At 45.5% G+C, this 19,286-nt stretch overlaps 1 protein-coding gene across 5 annotated transcripts in view; it reads right to left on the bottom strand.

Moving 5' to 3' along the window:
* Window positions 1–11,437: 11,437 nt before the first annotated feature.
* The window catches only part of MYO18B (myosin XVIIIB), a 203,156-nt gene continuing 195,307 nt past the window's right edge, over window positions 11,438–19,286 (bottom strand). For 4 of the 5 annotated variants that reach the window (XM_054006612.1, XM_054006608.1, XM_054006611.1 and 1 more), the window contains one exon: window positions 11,621–14,732. In XM_054006612.1, the coding sequence (XP_053862587.1) occupies window positions 13,484–14,732 (1,249 nt within the window). In that variant the 3' untranslated portion in view covers window positions 11,621–13,483. Of the gene's footprint in view, window positions 11,587–11,620; window positions 14,733–19,286 lie in introns of those variants that run through there. The other variant, XM_054006610.1, reaches the window with a different exon arrangement.

Genomic DNA, 19,286 nt, shown 5'->3' with positions numbered 1-19,286 from the left:
CTGCAAAGCCAAAATACATAAATAAATTAAAATGTCTTCATATTAGGCTCAAATCTGCTTCTCCTTTGCAAATGTAAATATTTACATTTTATTGTGCAGCGAATCCATTGCAGCAGAATGATGTTGTATTGATTCCAAATAACAAGCTCAAAGGCTCAGGAATCATGCCTTGCTACTGCCACTAAAGAACAAACACTTTAGGAAGGTTTTGAGGTCATTTAGTTATTTGCACACAGCAATTTTGGATTAACATTAACTGTAAACTGAGGCTCTGTGTGGAGATTTTCTTTGACACACTAGCTTTGGTGATTATGCAAAGCAGGGTCACATCTCCTGTGGCTCAGCCAGTTTGCTCGAGGCGAAATGTGCTTCTAGCCAGGCAAAAATGGCAGGAACAAGAATGAGCCAAATGGCCGGCCTTGTCTTAACCCTGAGAAGGTGCTTAGTGTAGAGCTGCAGCGGGAGCCTGGAACAAACAGGGCATTGAACTAACACGCTGGCGACCCGGGCTGCTTTGCCACTGACTTGTGTGACCTCGAGCATGTCTCTGTTCCCCCCGGCTTCTGGCCCGTTTGTTTAGAGTGTAAATCCACGGGGCAAGGATTCATTCTCCCTTTGTTCGTACAGTGCTTGGCACCAGACAGCCGTGGGCTCAGTTGGTTGCTACCAGCAGCCATGGTAACACGAGTGAATGCTGCTGCTGGACAATTCCTCCACGTGAGCTTTCCGACATGTACCCAGGTCGCTTATGTGGCGACATACATGTGCCAGTCCTGTCGCTTTTTTGTGACCTTAATAATGTTCTTTTAAACACAAAGTGGGGCATTCACGTGTTAGGAAAAGCCAGAGGTAAGGTTGCCCGTGAAACGTCAGGTCCCCCCCACCCCATGCATATGCAGTATGAGACACACTGTGATTGCAGGCTCACACACTCGTTTTTACATAGGCTCCCTGCCTCAGTCAGTGCCAGCAATGGAGCACTGAGAGCCCAGGGGAGATACGCTCCCTGCTCTCAGTACCTGTGCCTGGTGCCATAGCATCCGCTGGGCACGAGGACAATTGCAGAGAAAGCCCTGCTCAGCCCCTGCAGCCCTGCCCTGGTGCATGTGTGTCCAGTCTGATACGGGACCTGCCAGTGCGGTCACTTGGCTCCGGGAGCTGGAACTTTAAGATAGACACTGATCATCATAAATCTAGTGATGGAGCGGGCAACATTCTGAGCTCTAATATTTGTGTGTGTCACTCCTCTGAGCGATCCCGTCATTCCCTCAGGTATGGCTGTGACATTACCGTAGCAAGGGAGGAGGAAACAAATTGGCTCCAGCTCTGTAGATCAGTGTGTAGCCTCCACGTCTATCACAGGTCTGACTCCCATCACCAGAACATCTGAGACCTCACAACATTCAATGTATTTATCCTCACACCACCCCGGGGGGACAGAGCAGCACAACTATCCCCATCGTACAGAGGCGAAATGTCTCCTGGTTGAGCGTAAGGGCACAGGCAGGAACATGCACACTCTGGGGATGAACGCCTGGCTGCACGGACATGCCGACAGGAGGGCTTTCCTCAGCCGTGGGCTGCTGCTCTGAGAAGGAGGTCTGCTGGCAAGAGCTGAGGGGCCACCAGCCCACAAAAGGGCAGCACATCTCTGCACACCAACTCAGGAACCTAGTGAGGAGGGTTTTAAACTAGGTTCAAAGGGGGTGGTAATAAAAGCCCATGGGTCAGTATATTAAAAAAAGTGACCTTACTTTAACAGAGGGCTGTATGTTGGGGTGCAAGGGATGGAAAATTACACCAGGATCACAGGAGCAACAGACGTGATAACAGTGGGGGAATCTGCTCAGTGTCTTAGATGCCTATATATAAATGCAAGGAGTACGGGGAATAAACCGTAAGAATTAGAATTATTAGGCCATAAGCTAAATTATGTCTTAATTGTCATCCCTGAGACAGGGTGGGATGAAGCTCCTGACTGGAATATCCGTATAGAGGGATATCACTTGCTCACCACGGACAGGCAAAGAAACAAGGAAGAAGGTGTTTATTACACACCAAGAATATATACACTTGTTCTGAGGCCCAGAAGGAGGTGTGAGGCAGGCCAATTGAAAGTCTCTGGGTGAAGATAAACAGGGAGCGGGGATGGGCAACATCAAGGGATAGACCACCTGGTCAGGATGGGGAGGTGGATGAGGTATTTCTAGAACACGTAACAGAAATACAAGATCTAATAGTAATGGGGGCCCTTAACTACCCAAACATCTGCTGTAATACAGCAAAACACAAAATGTCCAATAGGTTCTAGGAATGTATTGGGGACAATATTTTGCTTCTGAAGCGGGAGAACATAATCAGGGGCGCAGCCTTTTTAGATTTGGTTCTAACAGGGAGGAATAAATTGTTAATCTGAAGGTTGAAGGCAATTTGGGTGAAAGTGATCATGAAATGATCGATTTCACTAGTCTAAGGAAAAGCAGGAATGAGAGCAGCAGACTAGGGACAATGAACTTTAAAAAAGCAGACAAACTCAGATTTTCTTCCCATGGGACCTTATCTCCAGTTCTCTAAGAGATAAAGGAGTTCAGGATTGCTGGCAGTTTCTCAAGGAGACAATATTAAAAGCACAACTGCAGCTATTCTGGTGCGAAGGAAAGATAGGAAGAACAGTCAGAGGCCAATATGGCTCCATCAGGAGCTCTTTAATGATGTGAAAAAGGAATCCTACAAAAAGTGGAAACATAGACAAATGGCTAAGAAGGAACACGAAAGACTAGCACAAGAATATAGGGACAAAATCAGAAAGGCTAAGGAACAAAATGAGTTACACCTAGCAAGGGACAGAAAAGGCAATAAGAAGAGGTTCTTTACATACATTAGGAGCAAGAGAAAGGCAAAGGAAAATGTAGGTCCCCTGCTTAGGTGGGATGGAGAGCTAATAACTGATGACATCAAGAAGGCTCAGGTGTAATGCCTAGTTTGCTTTAGTTTTCACTAAAAAGGTCAATGGTTACCAGATACTTAATACAAGTACCATGAACAAGAAGGGGGAAAGGAACACAAGCCAAAACAGGGAAAGAAAAGGTTAAAAATATATAGATAAGTTGGATGTATTCAAGTCAGCAGGGTCTGACGGAATTAATCCTAGGTACTGAAGGCCGTAGCTGAAGCAATCTAATAACTGTTAGCAATTATCTTTGAGAACTCCTGGAGGACAGATGCAGTCCCAAAGGACTGGAGAAGAGCAAACGTAGCTTTAAAAAGAGAAACAAGAGGACCTAGAGAATTATAGACCAGGATACCAGGAAGGATACGGAACAAATTATTAAACAATCAATTGGTAAGTACCTAGAGGATAATAGAGTTATAAATGATAGCCAAAGCAGCTTAATTTCCTTCTTTGACAGAGTTACAGGCCTAGTGGATGGATGGGGAGAAGCAATCCACATATCTTGACTTTAGTAAGACTTTTTACACAAGCCCACATGACATTCTCATAAGCAAGCAAGGGAAATGTGGTGTAGATTAAATTACTACAAAGTGGATGCATAACTGGTTGAAAAGCTGTATGCAAAGTGTAGTTATCAATGGTTTGCTGTCAATTTGGGGGCTGGGGGTTGTAACTAGTGGGCTTCCACAGGGATCTGTCCGGGGTCTGGTACTATTCAATACTGTCATTAATGACTTGGATAATAGAGTGGAGCATATGCTTATAAAATTTGCAGAGGACACCAAGCTGGGAAGGGTTGCTAGCACCTTGGAGGAATTCAAAACAACCTTGACAAATTGGTCTGAAATCAACAAAATGAAATTCAAGTGCCAAGTACTGCACTTAGGAAGGAAAAATGAAATGGAGCACTACAAAATGGGAAATAACTGGCTAGGTCATAGTACTGCTGAAAAGGATCTGTGGGTTACAGAGCATCACAAACTGAATAAGCACCAACAACATGGTGTAGTTGCAAAGAAAGACTGATCTAATTCTGGGGTGTCTCACCAGGTGTATCATACATCCGACACAGGCAGTGTGCGTCCCACTCTCCTCGGCGCTGGTGAGGCCTCGGGTAGAGTTCTGTGTCCAGGACCGGGCATGACACTTTGAGAGAGATGTGGACAAACAGGAGAGAGGCCAGAGGAGAGCAACAAAAAGGTTCAAAGGTTTAGAAAACCTGACCTGTGTGGAAAGGTTAAAAAAAACTGGGCCTGGTTAGTCTTGAGAAAAGAAGCCACAGGAGGGAACCTGAGAACAGTCTTCAGATACGTTAAGGGCTGTTATAAAGAGGAGGGTGATCAGTTGTTCTCCATGTCCACTGAAGGTAGGACCGGAAGTGATGGGCTTAATCTGCAACAAGGGAGATTTAGATTAGATATTACGAAAACTTTCTAACCATAAGGGTGGCTAAGCACTAGAACAGGCTTCCAAGAGAGGTTGTGGAATCCCCGTCCCTGTCAGGGATGGGCTGTTTCCTTGGCCCTGCCTCAGCCCAGAGGGCTGGACGTGACGACCTCTCAAGGTCCCTTCCCGCCCGACATTTCTTTGATTCGCTGTGTGCCCAAGGTAACAGAGGAAGTCTGTGGCAGATCTGGGAATTACCCCTCCCAAATCTGAAGGTTGTGTCCTAACCACTGGTCCATCCTTCCTCTCAGACATAACTCGGCTCCCCCTTTATCCACCATCCCCTCCCACTGCATACATGCCTTATGTAGTCCTCACACCCACCGCCTGTGTCATTTGCACAGCACCCTTGGTGGTTTATGCAATACCCTGCATTGCCACAGAGGTAAGCCTGGTCTCATTAAAGTTTAATCAGATTGTATTAGTGTGCACAGCTAAAGGTTGTTGGATCAATCGATGTAATGAACTTCCCAGGGCAGCACTCATTTTGTGCATGTACATGAAAAGTCCTTGCAATAAACAGCTTGAGTGGCGTATTTTCCACTCTATTGCAAAAATATTCTGTCCACACTAGCACTATTTAGCCACGCGCCCTCCTAGCAACAGGCCAAGAAGACAGCTGTTCCCAGCAGCCCACTCCCCGGGCCGTTGTCTCAGCACGGTGCTCGAACCATGGAGCAGGACGCCCCCCGGCTGCACGGGGATCACGGAGCCTGTGGAGGCCAATCGTGGAAATGTGGCTGCAGGGAGCAGCTAACTAATGGCCAAAGAAACTGAAATGCAGGTTTTGCCCACCGTTCTACTAGCTCTTTTAACGGCTTTATTTCTCTGGGGGCTGCAGCAGTGCGGGCGGAGCCCACAGCCAGTGACTGGAGGGTTGGGTAGAAAGCGAATGCCGGAAAGCAGCTGCCGTCCAACCCTTTGCTGGGCAGCCGTCAGGGCACAGAACCATGTGCTTCCACCTAACTGTTCTTCTGTGGGGGCTTTAGTTAAGACGTTGCCTTTCACCAGTTTTATAATTACCATGGCCTTCACATCAGGGTCTCGGTGCAGGGGATATAATTGCATTGGCCTTTTGTGGCTGATTCCAGTGAGAAAGTGCTCCCAGGTCTCCTGCTTCGAATCAAAGAGAAAGGTGATCTGCTAATGGAAAGCTCCTGAGAGCAGAGAGAGCTGGGAAGCTAAGGTCCCTGCTCATAAGGAGAACACAGCTAAACTGACAAGCATTAGTGCTTGGCTTCCAGGGGAAATTGGGCTGCATGTGAGATGCTCTAGTATACTCGGGTCTTGACGGTCCTGTACTCTGAGACTCAGGCCTCCCAGCCAGTGCTGCTAACCGGGCTCTACGCTCCTGGGCCAGTGTAATGTGAGCAGGTATCACCCCAGACACCTCCTTATCAGCCTCTCCAGCTCTGATTTCTAGGAGCCTGTGATTGACTGATCGTACCACTGGCTGCCTTAATCCTTTCTCCCATCACCTTCCAGTAAGTGTTTCTCCCGGGGCTGCATATCCCACTCCTCCCTAACCTAGTCATCACCAGCCTCTTTGCGCATTAGAAGTGTTAATACGGCACACTCGTATCCTATGCATTAAGAGCAAAACCTCATTCCGGGTACAGATTAGTCAAGAACATTCATCCAGTCGTGTGGCGCAGCTCCCTGGAGATCTGGGATGAACTGGGACCTTTATTTCCTGTGTAGTCTTTCCATTAAAACATCTTTCACTTGTTTGTTCCCGGCGATTTAACATAACAGAGTACATTAATGTCCTTTTTGTATTAAAAAAACTGTTAACCAAAAATACAGCTCTGTTTGTAAGAAGATCACAAATAATATTCCATCAGCTCGGCTTGCCATGGGGCCTTCTTTGCTAGCTCACAGGAGACCATATTAGAACTCAGGAGACGTAACAAATCCAGTCAATAGTCCTGCTGGTAAAGTGCCTTTTATCTCCATTTTTTGGTGCCTGTGTACAGCTGACATCCTTCCAAAAAAGCCATTTGCTATTTCTTCCTCCCCACTCCCTTTTTCTCCCGAGGATGTGGCTTTCTACACTCCTGCACTGAAGCAGTGGGTTCCAAGGAAAGCAATGCAAATTCTGTCCTCTGGAATGTTTATACCTAGCCTGGACCAAACATTAGTGAATGTCCAGTAGCACCAATCCTGTTTTGTCCAGCAGATGGGCTGGCGGATATAATATTACAGCAGTCATTATTGTGACCAAAAATGGCTTTTCCAAACTATATGCAAATACTTGTGAAAAAAGTATTGTTTGAAAACATTGAATAATAGCATGGTTTTACTCTTTAAGAAGTGGGTTTTATTTTCCCGAGTCTTTACTCTGTTTTTTTTTTTAAGGTTTGTTCCTGCCTTGCAGTTAGACCAGCTGCCTCGTAGAGCAGGGGAAAGATGTGAAGGGGGGGAGGAGTCTGACGACTAGTATCCTTTTAGCAAAGCATGCTGGGAGTGGGAAGAGTCTGGGGCCTATATAACACAAGCTCTTCTATTTCTCAGTCACTGCTAGGATAGGCAACAGCAGAGAAAGATGTGCTGTAAGGACGAGAAGAGGAGAGACAGCACAGGAGTACCAGGAGCAGGTACTGTGCCTAGAACACTGGACATGTTATTATTCATCATCATTGCTTGTTTTCTATCCCCACAATTGTGTAGAACCAACTTCTATTGGCACTGGTGGATACCTGGACTGCCAGGTCTAGGCCGTTGAACTGATGGGGAACCGAGGCCCAGAGCGGCTAAGTCAGAGTCACACAGAAAGCCTGTAGCAGAGCAGAGATTCGTATTAATATTATTTATTTGTATTATTGTAGCCCCTAGGAACCCTAGTCACGAACCAGGACCCCCGCTGTGCTGGGAGGGGTCTGCTCACTGAAAGAGCCTATGGCTGCTGTAGAGGGAAAGACTTCAGATGCGCCGAGTACTATGTACTCATAGGGAACTGGGGTTGAATATGATTTGATGAGTCAGTGCCTGTAATGAACGACTCATCTCTGTCTTCCTTTTGCCAGCACTTCTTTGGAGGGCAGGACCTCTTGGTTCACTGGTAACAACACCCTTCTTTTGGGGGATCACCTGGCCTCTGCGCCTCACTTTCTATGTAGCCCTAAGACCCTGGTTCAGCGCACACATATCTACCTTCACGCACATGCCTTCATCTAGCCCTATTCAGCAAACCAGTGAAGCATATGCTTGACTTGGACATCAATGCACTGAACTTGAAGCATATGGTTTAAGGGCTTTGCTGAATGGGGCCCTAAATGCAGATGTCCTGGTGCCAGGGATCCTTCCAGCCTGGAGGGGTTAAAATAGGAAATATATATCCAAGGGGAATGAATCATTTCTCAGACCATGAGCACTTATAAGTTTTCTCTGTGTTTGATTCAAGATGACTGATGATAGTGTCGTCTGCCTGGCTTGACAAATTAAAGTAACTGTGGTGACAAGCTAAAGTAGTTTCTCACAGGGTCCTATGATGACAAAAAGCAGTGACGTGGGCAGTATATGACTATGCAGAGCCTCTTCTCAGCGTTCTTTATAAGGTTCATTATAACATGTTGGGATATTCCTTGTACATAATGTATGGGAGAAATGTGGGGGCCGGCCTGAGGCTCATCTTCTTTCAGTTGTGATGAAGGACTGAATAGGTGCTAAGATTGAACATGAGAATAGATTGGGCAAAGTGAGCCGTATATTTGGCCATTCGCCATGCTCTTACGTGAATGTTATGGTACCCTACATGAATGGGCCAATGGGTTCCAACCAATACTAATAATCTAATACTTTGAGATCTCTGCACTTTGATAGCACCTTTCATTCGATGCTCTGTGCAGACATTAACTAATTAGACATCACAGTACACCGTGTGATAGGTAAGAGAGATATTTTCCTTGCCCCTGAAATGCAGCAGCCTCTGGGGTGGAGTGGGGGAATTCAGTAGCAGGTAACAGTGCAGTGCAACACTAAGTGGAAATATAATACCTTATCCAACTGCAACTCCATGGGATAGTTTGTGAAGGCAGAATCACCAAGCCCTGCTCTTGACTGCAGCCATAATAAACATGTGGCAGAACTCAAAACGCAGGCAGGAAAGCTGTTTGATCCTTGGTGAATACATTGGAGACAGAAAAAACAACCAAACAAAAACCCATCATCATCATAATGGTGGGCTGGTCCACGCTGTACTGCCACCAAGGTCGTATGTTTGTCCTGCCATGGATCTCGCAGCCTCTCCTTTCAGAATGCTACCTCAATAACTCCCTAGAATGAGGTACTGCAGCCAACTCCATTGCTTCAGCCTCCGTTCTTCCTTTTGGGTGTATACAACCGTCCCTCGCACCAGGGAACTCTGTTGCATAGTCCAATATGTGCAGGCATGTGTGAAAGTGGGAGCAACTTAATCTAATTTGCACTGAAAAATTGCATGAGAACTTCCTCTCCTCATAAATTTTATGCAGATGCTGAATTTCATTAGGCAAAAGTCCCAGGCAAACACAGGGATCTTGACATGTTCAGTCTATTCTGTCCTGTTGTGTTTTTTTTTCCCAGAGAGCTATTAGCTATAAAAGCTGCACAAACGTTCAGGCTGGTTTGAAGGATAGGCTACAAAGATTTCTCTGTTCTGAAATGCACAATCTGTGATTTTTTTTGTAATATATGAATGAAGAGAAGAAGGAGGGACTGAGGTTTTTTAAAATCATATTTCATTTGCTTCTTTCTTTTCTTTATAGAGTGAGAACTGAAAAAAGACATGGTTCCATTTCAGAGATTGCAAAGGCTATAATGAGTGTGCAGTGTATTGTGGTGATCCATTTTGTCAATTTTAAGGGGAAAAGGATCTTAAAAAAAAGCCATGATTTCTTAATGGTATTGCACTGAGAACGCCAGAGGAATTTCATATGCCCATAAAAACCCTTTTAATGAAGAACTCCACAAGGAACACTTTGAATACATTTTGGCTTTGAAAGCAGGATTCTTTTTTTCCGAAGGTAACATACGTGCCCGATAAGCTGTTCCACAACCTGAAATCATCCTAATGGCAGAGGCAATGATACCTACTTACCCCAACTCCCAGGGGCGTGGTAAGAGCTTGTTAATGTTTGGAGAGCACTGTGAATGTGGAAAGTTCTCACTAGTAGTAATATCAGAGTATATAATAGCGCCTACACCCTGGCCGTGCTGGAGTTTAATGTTATTCTTACTGTTGATCCTTGGCTAAACACTGAAAATGTGCCTGGGTTTGAATAAGACAAAGGAAGAGATCTGGTTCCTGCCCTGCGGAGCTTCGATTCTAAACAAGGGATAATAGCGACTGTGAATGGAACAAGCAATGCTGCCAGGTGGCTTGGTTGCAATGTTCCTTTGCAGTCCTTGACCGTCCCGGGCAGCCTGTGCAAATCCCATGCATTTCAAATCAGATACTTCCACTAAAGGCAAAGTGTCCAACGAGGTCACCCTCTGAACTGAACTCCCTCCCACAACCATGGGATCGGGACTGGGAATCAAGCTGTGCCCAGAAACGAGCCGGGCCAGCTGCCAAAGTCATTAAAAAGCAGACTGCTAGAAAGTGACAGCATAGGATTGCTGTCCAGCTTGTGTCCAAAGTAGGTGCAGCGCCATGATGGGGGTGAGCTGGCAAGGAATGTTTCAGTATTGCACCATGAACCCCACACTGAGCATCCACTGGCCTTGGCCTGGAGGGGCTACTAGCACCTGCCTTTCACCAGGGAAACGTGCTTGTGCATCTATGTTCTTTGCTCTAACACATGAGTTTTGCTGGACTTTCCCTTTCACAGCTTCATGTACTACCCACAAGGCTGTGTGCAGAATGGCGAAGGGGGGAGTGTATTCCTACACCAGCTGCGGGATGCTCCCCGTATGGTTATTTGTTCAATCTGACTCTAATAATATTCTTACTTGATAAGTATAAAATCAGCCAGGCATTCATTCTCCACTAGAGAGCAAGACAGAAAGACACGATTCTTCTCCTATCAGTGGTGGTGACAAACTGACGTTCCCACAAATACCTCGGGGTGCATCATGAATGGGGCTGCTCTCACCGAGCGAGGAGGAGTTTGCCAAACAGCGGAATTGCCATCAAGACACAAGCCATGCTAGTCAGCGCATTCACAAAGCTTGTAGCACATAAAGCACAGGTTAAAATAAGCCTCAGGGTCCACTAAACCGCACAGTTAGAGATGAGCCCATGACACTTCAGCCCTTACAGATGAGCTTCTTTAGAGCCAATGGTAAATATCTCATTTAGATCATTTTTATAAGTGGAAAACCTACACAGTGGATTGGTTTTGCTTCCAATAACAGTGGGGCCATTAACCAGGTATGTTAAAATTGTGTGGTAGTAATCAGAGGTAATCTATGCCACTGCACAATTCTTCCATTATTTGCTTTAGAAAAATGCACCAGAACTCAGGAAAAGTTACCATGGGCCCAGACACAGGCATGAGGAAACATGAAAATATCAAGTGCTCTCTGCCGGCAGGGCGGTGGTGCTAAGGACTGCACAAAGCTGGCGAGGAGGTGGAAAAGTTTACCTACTTTTGTGTATATTGTAAACATCTTTGTGTAACTGCTTACATGAACCCTAAGATGAAAGTTTTGCAGTCGTCTGTGAAAAAGAAAATGCTTCTTGCTACAAAGGTTTAATTTAAACTAAAAATGCAGCAGAAAAGGAGTGTGAGGAATTCTAAAGGCTGAAATACTGAAAATTGCCTAAGTGCAAAATTTCTGGTCATGCCAAAAAGTATTTAGCAAATGAGTTATAACACCCACCTCATTCAACCTTACAAGAGCCAGTCAACGTGCCAGCAGATTGAAAAAGTGTCTTAGACATTGGCAGTGAAAGACATTTTCTGAAGAGCTTCACAGTTTTGCTACAAACACCTAGTAAAATAAACCCTGGAAGTTTTGCCCTTTCCTGGGAAGCTAGAATTTTGAGTGGGATTATTAGAATGCACAGATCCAATGACAAAGCAAAAATCTATTTGAAGTAAAAATTGCCAAGAACTTTGTTTATTAAGACTTAAGTGCAGATGACTCTAGGGAGTGTGTATACACTGAGAAATGTCTCCTAAACCTCCCCGCGGCAGTGGGCTGCACTTACGTAGTGGTGGACTTTTAAATACATCCATTTTGTTTTCAGCTGCCTGTTCTCACTGCAAGTAAAGGAAAGAAGAGAAGAGGCTTAAGTCAAAGAAGCAAATATTTTATTTTGTATAAAGCAAGCAGAGGTCAGAACACAGCTTCCCATGATAGTGTACATCAAATCTCTGTCTCTCATATCACTGTCTTTTGGTCAGAAAGCATAGCATGCTCCAGACAAGAAGGAACCAATGGTAGCCACCTATGTATCTATGTTCTAATAACCACGAAATTATGAATGCTTTAAATAAGGCCTCAACTTCTGGAAACTACAAAATGAAAAAGATGTATGAGGAGGCATGTTCAGTGACATGGTTCATACCGTGGAACTCAGGACCGAACAAGTCTCAAACTACCAGCTGAAATTCTAACTGCAGCTACTGATGCCACATTCTGTTCGGAGAGGCTGACTCCCGCCTGGGGCTGGCAATCCTGAGAGCCACTCACTGGTTATTCTACAGAGTTTCCTAATGCAAACAAACATCTGTCCTTTCTGTGCTAGCTCACAGCATCGAGGGCTTGTTCAGGTCAGTGACATTTCTCCTTTTGGGCACTCCTACTCTCATTTCCGAGCAAAGGGCATGCTTTTTCGGCTGGTTGATGTCACTGGGCTTTATAGTTTATACACGCCACTTACTTTATTAAAATGAGGTCTGGGGGAAAGTGGGACATCTTATTATGCAAATGCAGCTTCCCATAAAGAAATATTTTATTAAGGCGTCCTCTGCTCCGGTGTTGGTTTAGCAGATTTGGTCACAGCTTGACATCCAATAAGTTTGTCTAAAGGCTGCATTTTTACAAAACATTTTTCTAATCTATTTTAAACACAGTTCCGGTTATGATGCATTCATTAGGGAGTTTGCTTTCAAGCCTGGATTGTAGTAATAAATCTTAATTCTGGAAGCATCAAAGGCAGCAGGAGAATTGTATCCAACTGGTTGTCAGAATCAAACGCTGACTACAGGATGTGAGAGTGACTAGAAGCAAAACCTACCTTCTCTGGAGGGGAGAGTTTCGGGGCCCAGGCTCATCAATGTTTTAGATTAATAAACTGGTAGAGATGCGGTTTCAAAATGTTCCAGAGCCACTCGATGTAATTCAATGCGAGAAGAGCTAGGTGAGGCCATTCCAGTGAATAGGTAAGGGCAAGGGGCTAGGCGAGGCTCAAAGCAGTCTGTTCGGAAGAGACTCCCTTGTTCTCCCATCACTGACAGCAGTGCAAAGTGGGTGGAAAACGCAGCTAGCTCCAAATGGTGCTTCATGCCCACCGTGCGCTGGTGTCAATGGGGAATTGGGCTCCCTGCATCTAATGCTGTCAGAGCCGTCACTTCCTCCTCTGGCCAGGTTCTTAAACTGCTCGCTTGGGACCAGATCCTGCCTGGTCTGTATGCTGTACGCGGGTCAGGAAAAGGCAAGGAGCCTCCCTTTATCCCTTGTACAGCCTGCGTCAGGGCCAAGCACAATGGCACTCCATGTGCGCAGGGCAGCTGCACATCCTGCTCTCTCCACGCCCCGCAAATGGGGTTGCGGGAGGGGGGCCTTGGTCCCTCCCTTCTGCACACCGGCCCCGGGAGCAGCAGCAGCACGTGGGGGAGGCGTATGCTGTTTTGGGGCTACTTCTGCTCTGGCCAGAATGTAGCCCTAATTTGGTATGGAGGGACTGCCAAGGGATGATTATTCATTAGGTTAATACTATTTATCAATAAAGCCAAGTAAAAGGGTAGATTCTGGTCAGAGTTTGGCTTCTTAGCCAGGATTAGGCTATTCCAGACCAGAAGCCTCAGGAGAGAAGAATTTGCAGTGGAAATGCTGGCAGAGCTTCTAGCTCAGTGGCACAAAGAGCAAACCTATAACAGCCGGCCTAAGTGAACCGTACAGACGGGTCGTGGTGAGTATATCGGCAAGTTTACCTTAATCTTTTCCTAGATATTTCATCATAATGCTATTTACATCATCTTCTTTCCCTTCTGCCTCCCATCGCCTTTCATCTTTAGCACCTTCAATGATCAGTTTTCCGGCACATCCTTCACCTTCTGGTCTTTGAATCTTTGGTCGGCTCTTGACGCTGTCAGCACTTTTAAAAGAAACGATCGAGCCAGAGGATGAAGATGAGTCGGAAAGGTTTCCAGCATCCTCTTTGGCCTTTGAAATGGTCTTTATTGCAGACAAAAAAGTGCTGTCTGCCGAATTCTGGTCTTCAAAATGAACGCTCATTGGCCTCTGGCCTTCTCTCCTGTCTTTGACAGGTCTGGACAAACTGCTTGTTGACTGGGATTTTCGAATTGCTGGAAGGAAGTCATCAAAATCAACATTTGTTCTCCTTTCATAGTTGAGAGTTGGTATTTTCCAAGTGAACGGGTCGCTTTCCTTTCCTTCAGCCATAACATCACTGAATTCCTTACTCTGAAATACCAGAGAATCTTTCCCCAGATCAGCACTGGCTGTGTCATCTAATGATGGCTCAAGGTAACTTCTCCATGGCTTAAGTCTCGATGGATTGAACGCATCTGCGCCCACAGCTGGTGAACTCAGCGTCAAGCAGGAATTATCAATATTTTGTAAGAGTGAGTCACAGGAGCCAAACTTCGATATTCTTCGGAGAGCTGGGGAACGCGCCGGCTCTGTGTTCTCAGATGATATGCATTTTAAACTGGATGAACGCACTAGGCTAGCTCCTGCAGGCACTCCTTCACTTTCTGTATGTTCGTGGACTCCAAACTTTATTGGGAACTCATCATCCTCTTTGAAAGTCCTGCATCTTCTCAGGGAGGAGGCACCAGTTGTTTGGTAGATTGGCAGGGGAGAGGTGTCCTCTAACACTAATGTTCCCTGCACTTTCTCTGTTGCCCTTTTCCTCCTCAGCTCTTCAACATATTCAGAAAGTGCAGATGAAGAGCTTGGAAACGTCTCTTCTGCTGTAGGAGATGACCTCCTTTTCATCACAGATGGAGATATAGCTCCTAATTTATCCATAGCTTTTTTCTGACCTTCCATCTCCTTATCTGCAATTCTTCCAAATTCCCATCTTTGAGCGCCAACTAGATGGCTCACATCCTTGCCAAAATCTGCCTCACCCATAGGTCTTCCGTATTCCCCTCTCCGAGCACTCAGTGCAGAAGCTGGTCGGTTCATTTCTTGATCTTTGATTTCTTTGTTCATCCTAAGCAACAACAGAAAGAGATACATTTTAGTTTGTTACCTGACTTGATGTAGCCGCAACGTCAGTCAGAAAGGCCATGTCCTGGTACCCAGAAATCTGTTCTTACCTTCTAGTCTCACTTGAACCATTGCCTCTAAATAGGAATTGCTTATTGCAGGTAAATGAACTCTAACTGTTTCATTAAATGACACTTTTGAGCATAACTGAACTCAACGTAAATGTCTCTGAGTAAACTAGAGAAGCTAAAATGCATGACTCAAGGTATATCACATCACAGACACTGTACTTCATCAATCTGACATACCAAGACATGCCTCAAAATGGGTTGCTTTCTCAATAGATTTTATCAATACATGGGATTTATTTGATTTCTGTCACTACCCAAAGATGATACACTGAATCTTCATGAAGCTGAATTATAGCACACTATCCCAATGCTACTCCCTGGTATGTTTCTCCAGTGCTCCCTTTGGTAGGAGGAACTAATTATAAACTATAAGAGCAAAATAAATGCCTGACTGTGGGCTGGATATGAATAGCACACACCACGGGACAAACTCCTTCCATTCGGGGGTATTTCAGGATTTGCCTTTCTGAAAACAGCTTTTTAGAATGGAACACAGGCCAAAACCAAAACCTGCTCCCAGGAAATAGGAACCTAGCTGTGATGTCCAATTAGACTCCAATGAAAGAGCAAAGCAAGTGGAACTAGTTAACCTTGGCTTTATCGAACGTCATCTATTGCCCTTTTAAAATCAGTGCAATTTGGGGAGAATCCATTCACCAGCAAATGGAAGACTTGAGCAGCGCTGGCAGAAGGTGCTGCAGAGACCTGAGGGGCGGGGGTGGAGGGGGTATGGGAATTCCTTCTGCAAACAACCACAATGCTGATTTTTAATTAAAGGAGTGATGCAGGCTCTGCAAATTAATCCCTGTCACCCGATAGCTATTGTTGTCGGAGCTATTATTAATGGGATGGTGCTCTTAAAGCTTGTAGCTTTCACTAGAAAAGGAATTCAGTGTGTCTTTAGAATTCCCTACCATTCTCTTAACAAGGACATGTTCTCTTTTGGTAAACAGTATCACAAGTATTTGAATGGAACATTATTGTTGTTGACGCTGGAGCTTTTATTTTTTAAGGGCAGACATACTGAGCAGGAGGAAATGCAGTAACAAGGTGCCATGGCTCATTGAGAAAGGCTATTGGCAAAGTCAGTGGAGATTCTCCGTGCCTGCACTAGGGATGGCAGATGCCAACTCCTCTGAAAGGAGCGGCTCAAAAAACCAAGGCTTGACACTGACAGCCTGGCTAGCTGTCAACCAGCATTTCTGGTTAGGATCCTACGGAAGGTGAGAGCGAGAGAACTCCCTGGCAGCCCGGTGGCCACTACGTGTCTCTGACTCTGGGCCATTTGGGTACAGCCCTGAGTCCAGCGATCTCCTCTCAGTGATGAAAGAGGATCGAGTGCCCATGCGGATATTGTTATGTCTGCTCTTTCCTGGCTGAGTGTGGTGAGGAGGCGGTACGAGGAGGGAGCTTTTACTATAATGTGGTGCTCTGCGGAGACCCATCTTGCCTCCCTGCCGGTTCGATGGGTGTCTGGGGCTGTTGGAAGGGTGGGTGAGGAGGCTGATGAGGTGTGTAGATGAGTGAACTGCTGGCGGCTCAATCCAGATAAGAATGAGATGAGGCTGGTAGGCTGGGGGAAGTGACTGGATGATGAAGAACCTATTCTTGCCCTAGCTTTACCTGAGGGTTTGTGCCCACCCCTTGTGACTCGTGTTCCCAATCTGGGAGTCAGGTAGGATCCGCAGGTGCTCTTGGACCATGTTACAACACCACAGACCAGGAAAGCTTTATCCCATTTGTGCCTGGTGAGGTTATGAACCTTCCTTTTGGCTGTGGGATCTCACGGACGTGTAGGCTGTGAGGGTATGGCCCAGCCACCATTTCAAATTAGTTGTAAAAAAGTCCTTTTTGAGCTGGTGGGCCTTTGCCTTAGCAGAACAAGCTGTAGCATAACTCCAGAAATGCCCAGGATGCAAAACAACTACAGAAAGGCAATCAGTTTAAGAAGCAAGACCACCCCCCACCACCGCACACACTCCTTCCTCTCTTGTTTGCTGCAGAAAGACTGCAAAAATTGATTGCAATCATTGTTACCCTTTGTGCCACAAAACTCTGGGTGAAATTCTTCAAAAAAGATTGCACACATTCATCTGAAGGCCTGAAAACACATTTCCCCCCCTCCCCCCATTTAATTTTAACAATATCTGAAAGGGGGAGTTCGCTTTGTTTCTTGTATGCAGCACGACTGACAGTTTGAGGCGTTGTTGTATGTTTCTTCATGGTATATAATTTTGGATCAATAATGTCAAGTAACAATCTATAGGGTGCTCTCCCTCAGATTCTTGCCTGAGAAATTAGAAATGGAGTTTGTCAAAATGTATTTGCCCGTAAAGAATTTTTTCCAGTGTTTTGAAGCTGGAGACGCTGCTGTAAAGGAAGCCTAGAATTTTCTAACACAAACGTATATTTTGTACTGCGTCACTGCAGTCAGACATCATCAGTTGGGACCTATCATTTTCTATAATGAAAAAGCTTCTTGGTTTTGAATTTGTCTAACAACAAAAAGAAGAAAATGTGCGGATAATCGATTAAACCAGAGGAACCTAAATATAAATAAATACCCGTGTGTGATGGAAGGGCTGAGGTTTTCAAAACCACTAGTGGAGTTTTACCTTGACAATAATAAACCATCCTGACTAGGGGAGCATTCTAGTTGCTATGGTAACATTATGGTAGTGAATGATCGCAGAGACAATGCCGGGCAACTTGAGACCTGGCTCTACTGACCATAAAGCAATTTAAATGTTGAGATGAGTTGAAAACAAACTGGCATCCAAAAGCAACTGAAGAAGTGCCAGGATAAGGGAGCATTCGAGCTGCTTTCCTTATTGCGTGACATCAATAAACAAAATCCCGGGGTGGGGGAGGGCTGAGTCTCTGTACAACAACTGCTGCAGCAACAACTCCATGCAGTTGTGGGCCTGTGGTTTCCCAAAGCCAGCAACGTGAGACAAGGTGCACCGAGGTTCTGCAGCAGGGGGCCTGAGCAAACTGCGGAGTGAAGGGAGCGGCTCCTAAAATGGGAGCACCTGTCCAAATGCACTGGCCTCCCCACCCCTCCGACCGGTTCGTGAGCATCTCGTGGTCTCACTCCACCAGCTCTTTGGGTCAACGGACAGTCTCCTATTGACGTCGGTGAGCCATGGATTAGGCCCCAAGAACTCTTCCTGACCCCTGGGGCTAGCAGGTGATGGAGAGGGGTAGCCATGAGTCAGATAGAAACGCAGCTCTGCCTTCACCCGGAATGGTCCCAAGCTGCTGGACTTTCCCGCAGTAAACGAATTGAGCCATAATCACTTCAATGTTACTAGCATACAATACAAATCTGGGGAATGTGACGACTAAACTAGCATACTATTGCTGTAGCCCTGGCTTTCGTGCAGTTTTCACTTACAGCTGATTCATGGCAGGTCCCAAACCATTCACATCATCTCTTGGAATCCGAAATCGTATCCTCCAGAAAAGCTGGTGTAATCCTCCCAAGAGGATTTCCATGGGAATTGCCCCTGTCCATGTCTATGATTCCAAGCAACGTTGTAAATTGCAGAGCCACTGGATTTCATCATTTAAACAGCCGGCTTTTCATTCAGCAGCTACACTTTTCCTTCTGGTTTTCAAGGCTTAGATAAAACTGCACGAAAGAGGCAAGAAACTCTAACCGCCTGTGAACATCACCGGGTTAGAATCGGATAGTCACTGCTCCGTTCCATGCAGCAGACACATTGTCTTATGAAAGTGTTTGGAGCCTGAAACTTAATGAACCGCTCACTTGTTTATTGTTTTCGCTAGCTGTGATATTATAAAATTCAATCAAGAGGAACCATTCTGCTTTTAGACCTTGTCCAAAGAGCAACTGTGAGAGACCTTCTTATTTGGTTCATGTGCAACATTAGCTGCTGCTTTCCTTTTTTTTTTTTTTTTTTTAATTAAGGAGAAGAAATGAAATCATACCTAAGGTCCTACTTAACTTGCAATATTGTGGAAATTGTGGATTCTGCAATATTAGGCTTTCACCACAATTTTGTCAGCAGTAACCCTGTCGTGTGTGGGGCTGAAAGTGGGAACCCCGGCCACCCTAGAGCTGAGAGCCGTTGGCCCCTGCTCTCAGCCCTGGGCGGCCAACAGTGGAAAATCATGAAAAAGTAATAACAGACTTTATTGCTGCAAATAAAAAGGTCCATTATTACTTGCCTGCAATTTTCCATGGCTTGTCCGCCACTCACCCGCAATTTTTTGACAATCATCCTGCAATTCAAGTAGGGCCTTAATCATACCGAAAAAGCAGAGAATCCAGCTGTTAATGTCTCCCAATTAGGGTCACAGGGTTTAAGGCTAGAAGGAACTGCCAGATCATCTAGTCTAGCCTCCTGCATCTCACAGGCCACCACCACCACCCAGCATTCACGTACTAAACCCAGGAACCA

Source organism: Malaclemys terrapin, chromosome 16 (genome assembly GCF_027887155.1).
Source record: "Malaclemys terrapin pileata isolate rMalTer1 chromosome 16, rMalTer1.hap1, whole genome shotgun sequence".
Classification (NCBI taxonomy): Eukaryota; Metazoa; Chordata; order Testudines; family Emydidae; genus Malaclemys; species Malaclemys terrapin.
The sequence above is the reverse complement of the archived record's forward strand: the minus strand, read 5'-3'. Positions and strand labels throughout refer to the sequence as shown.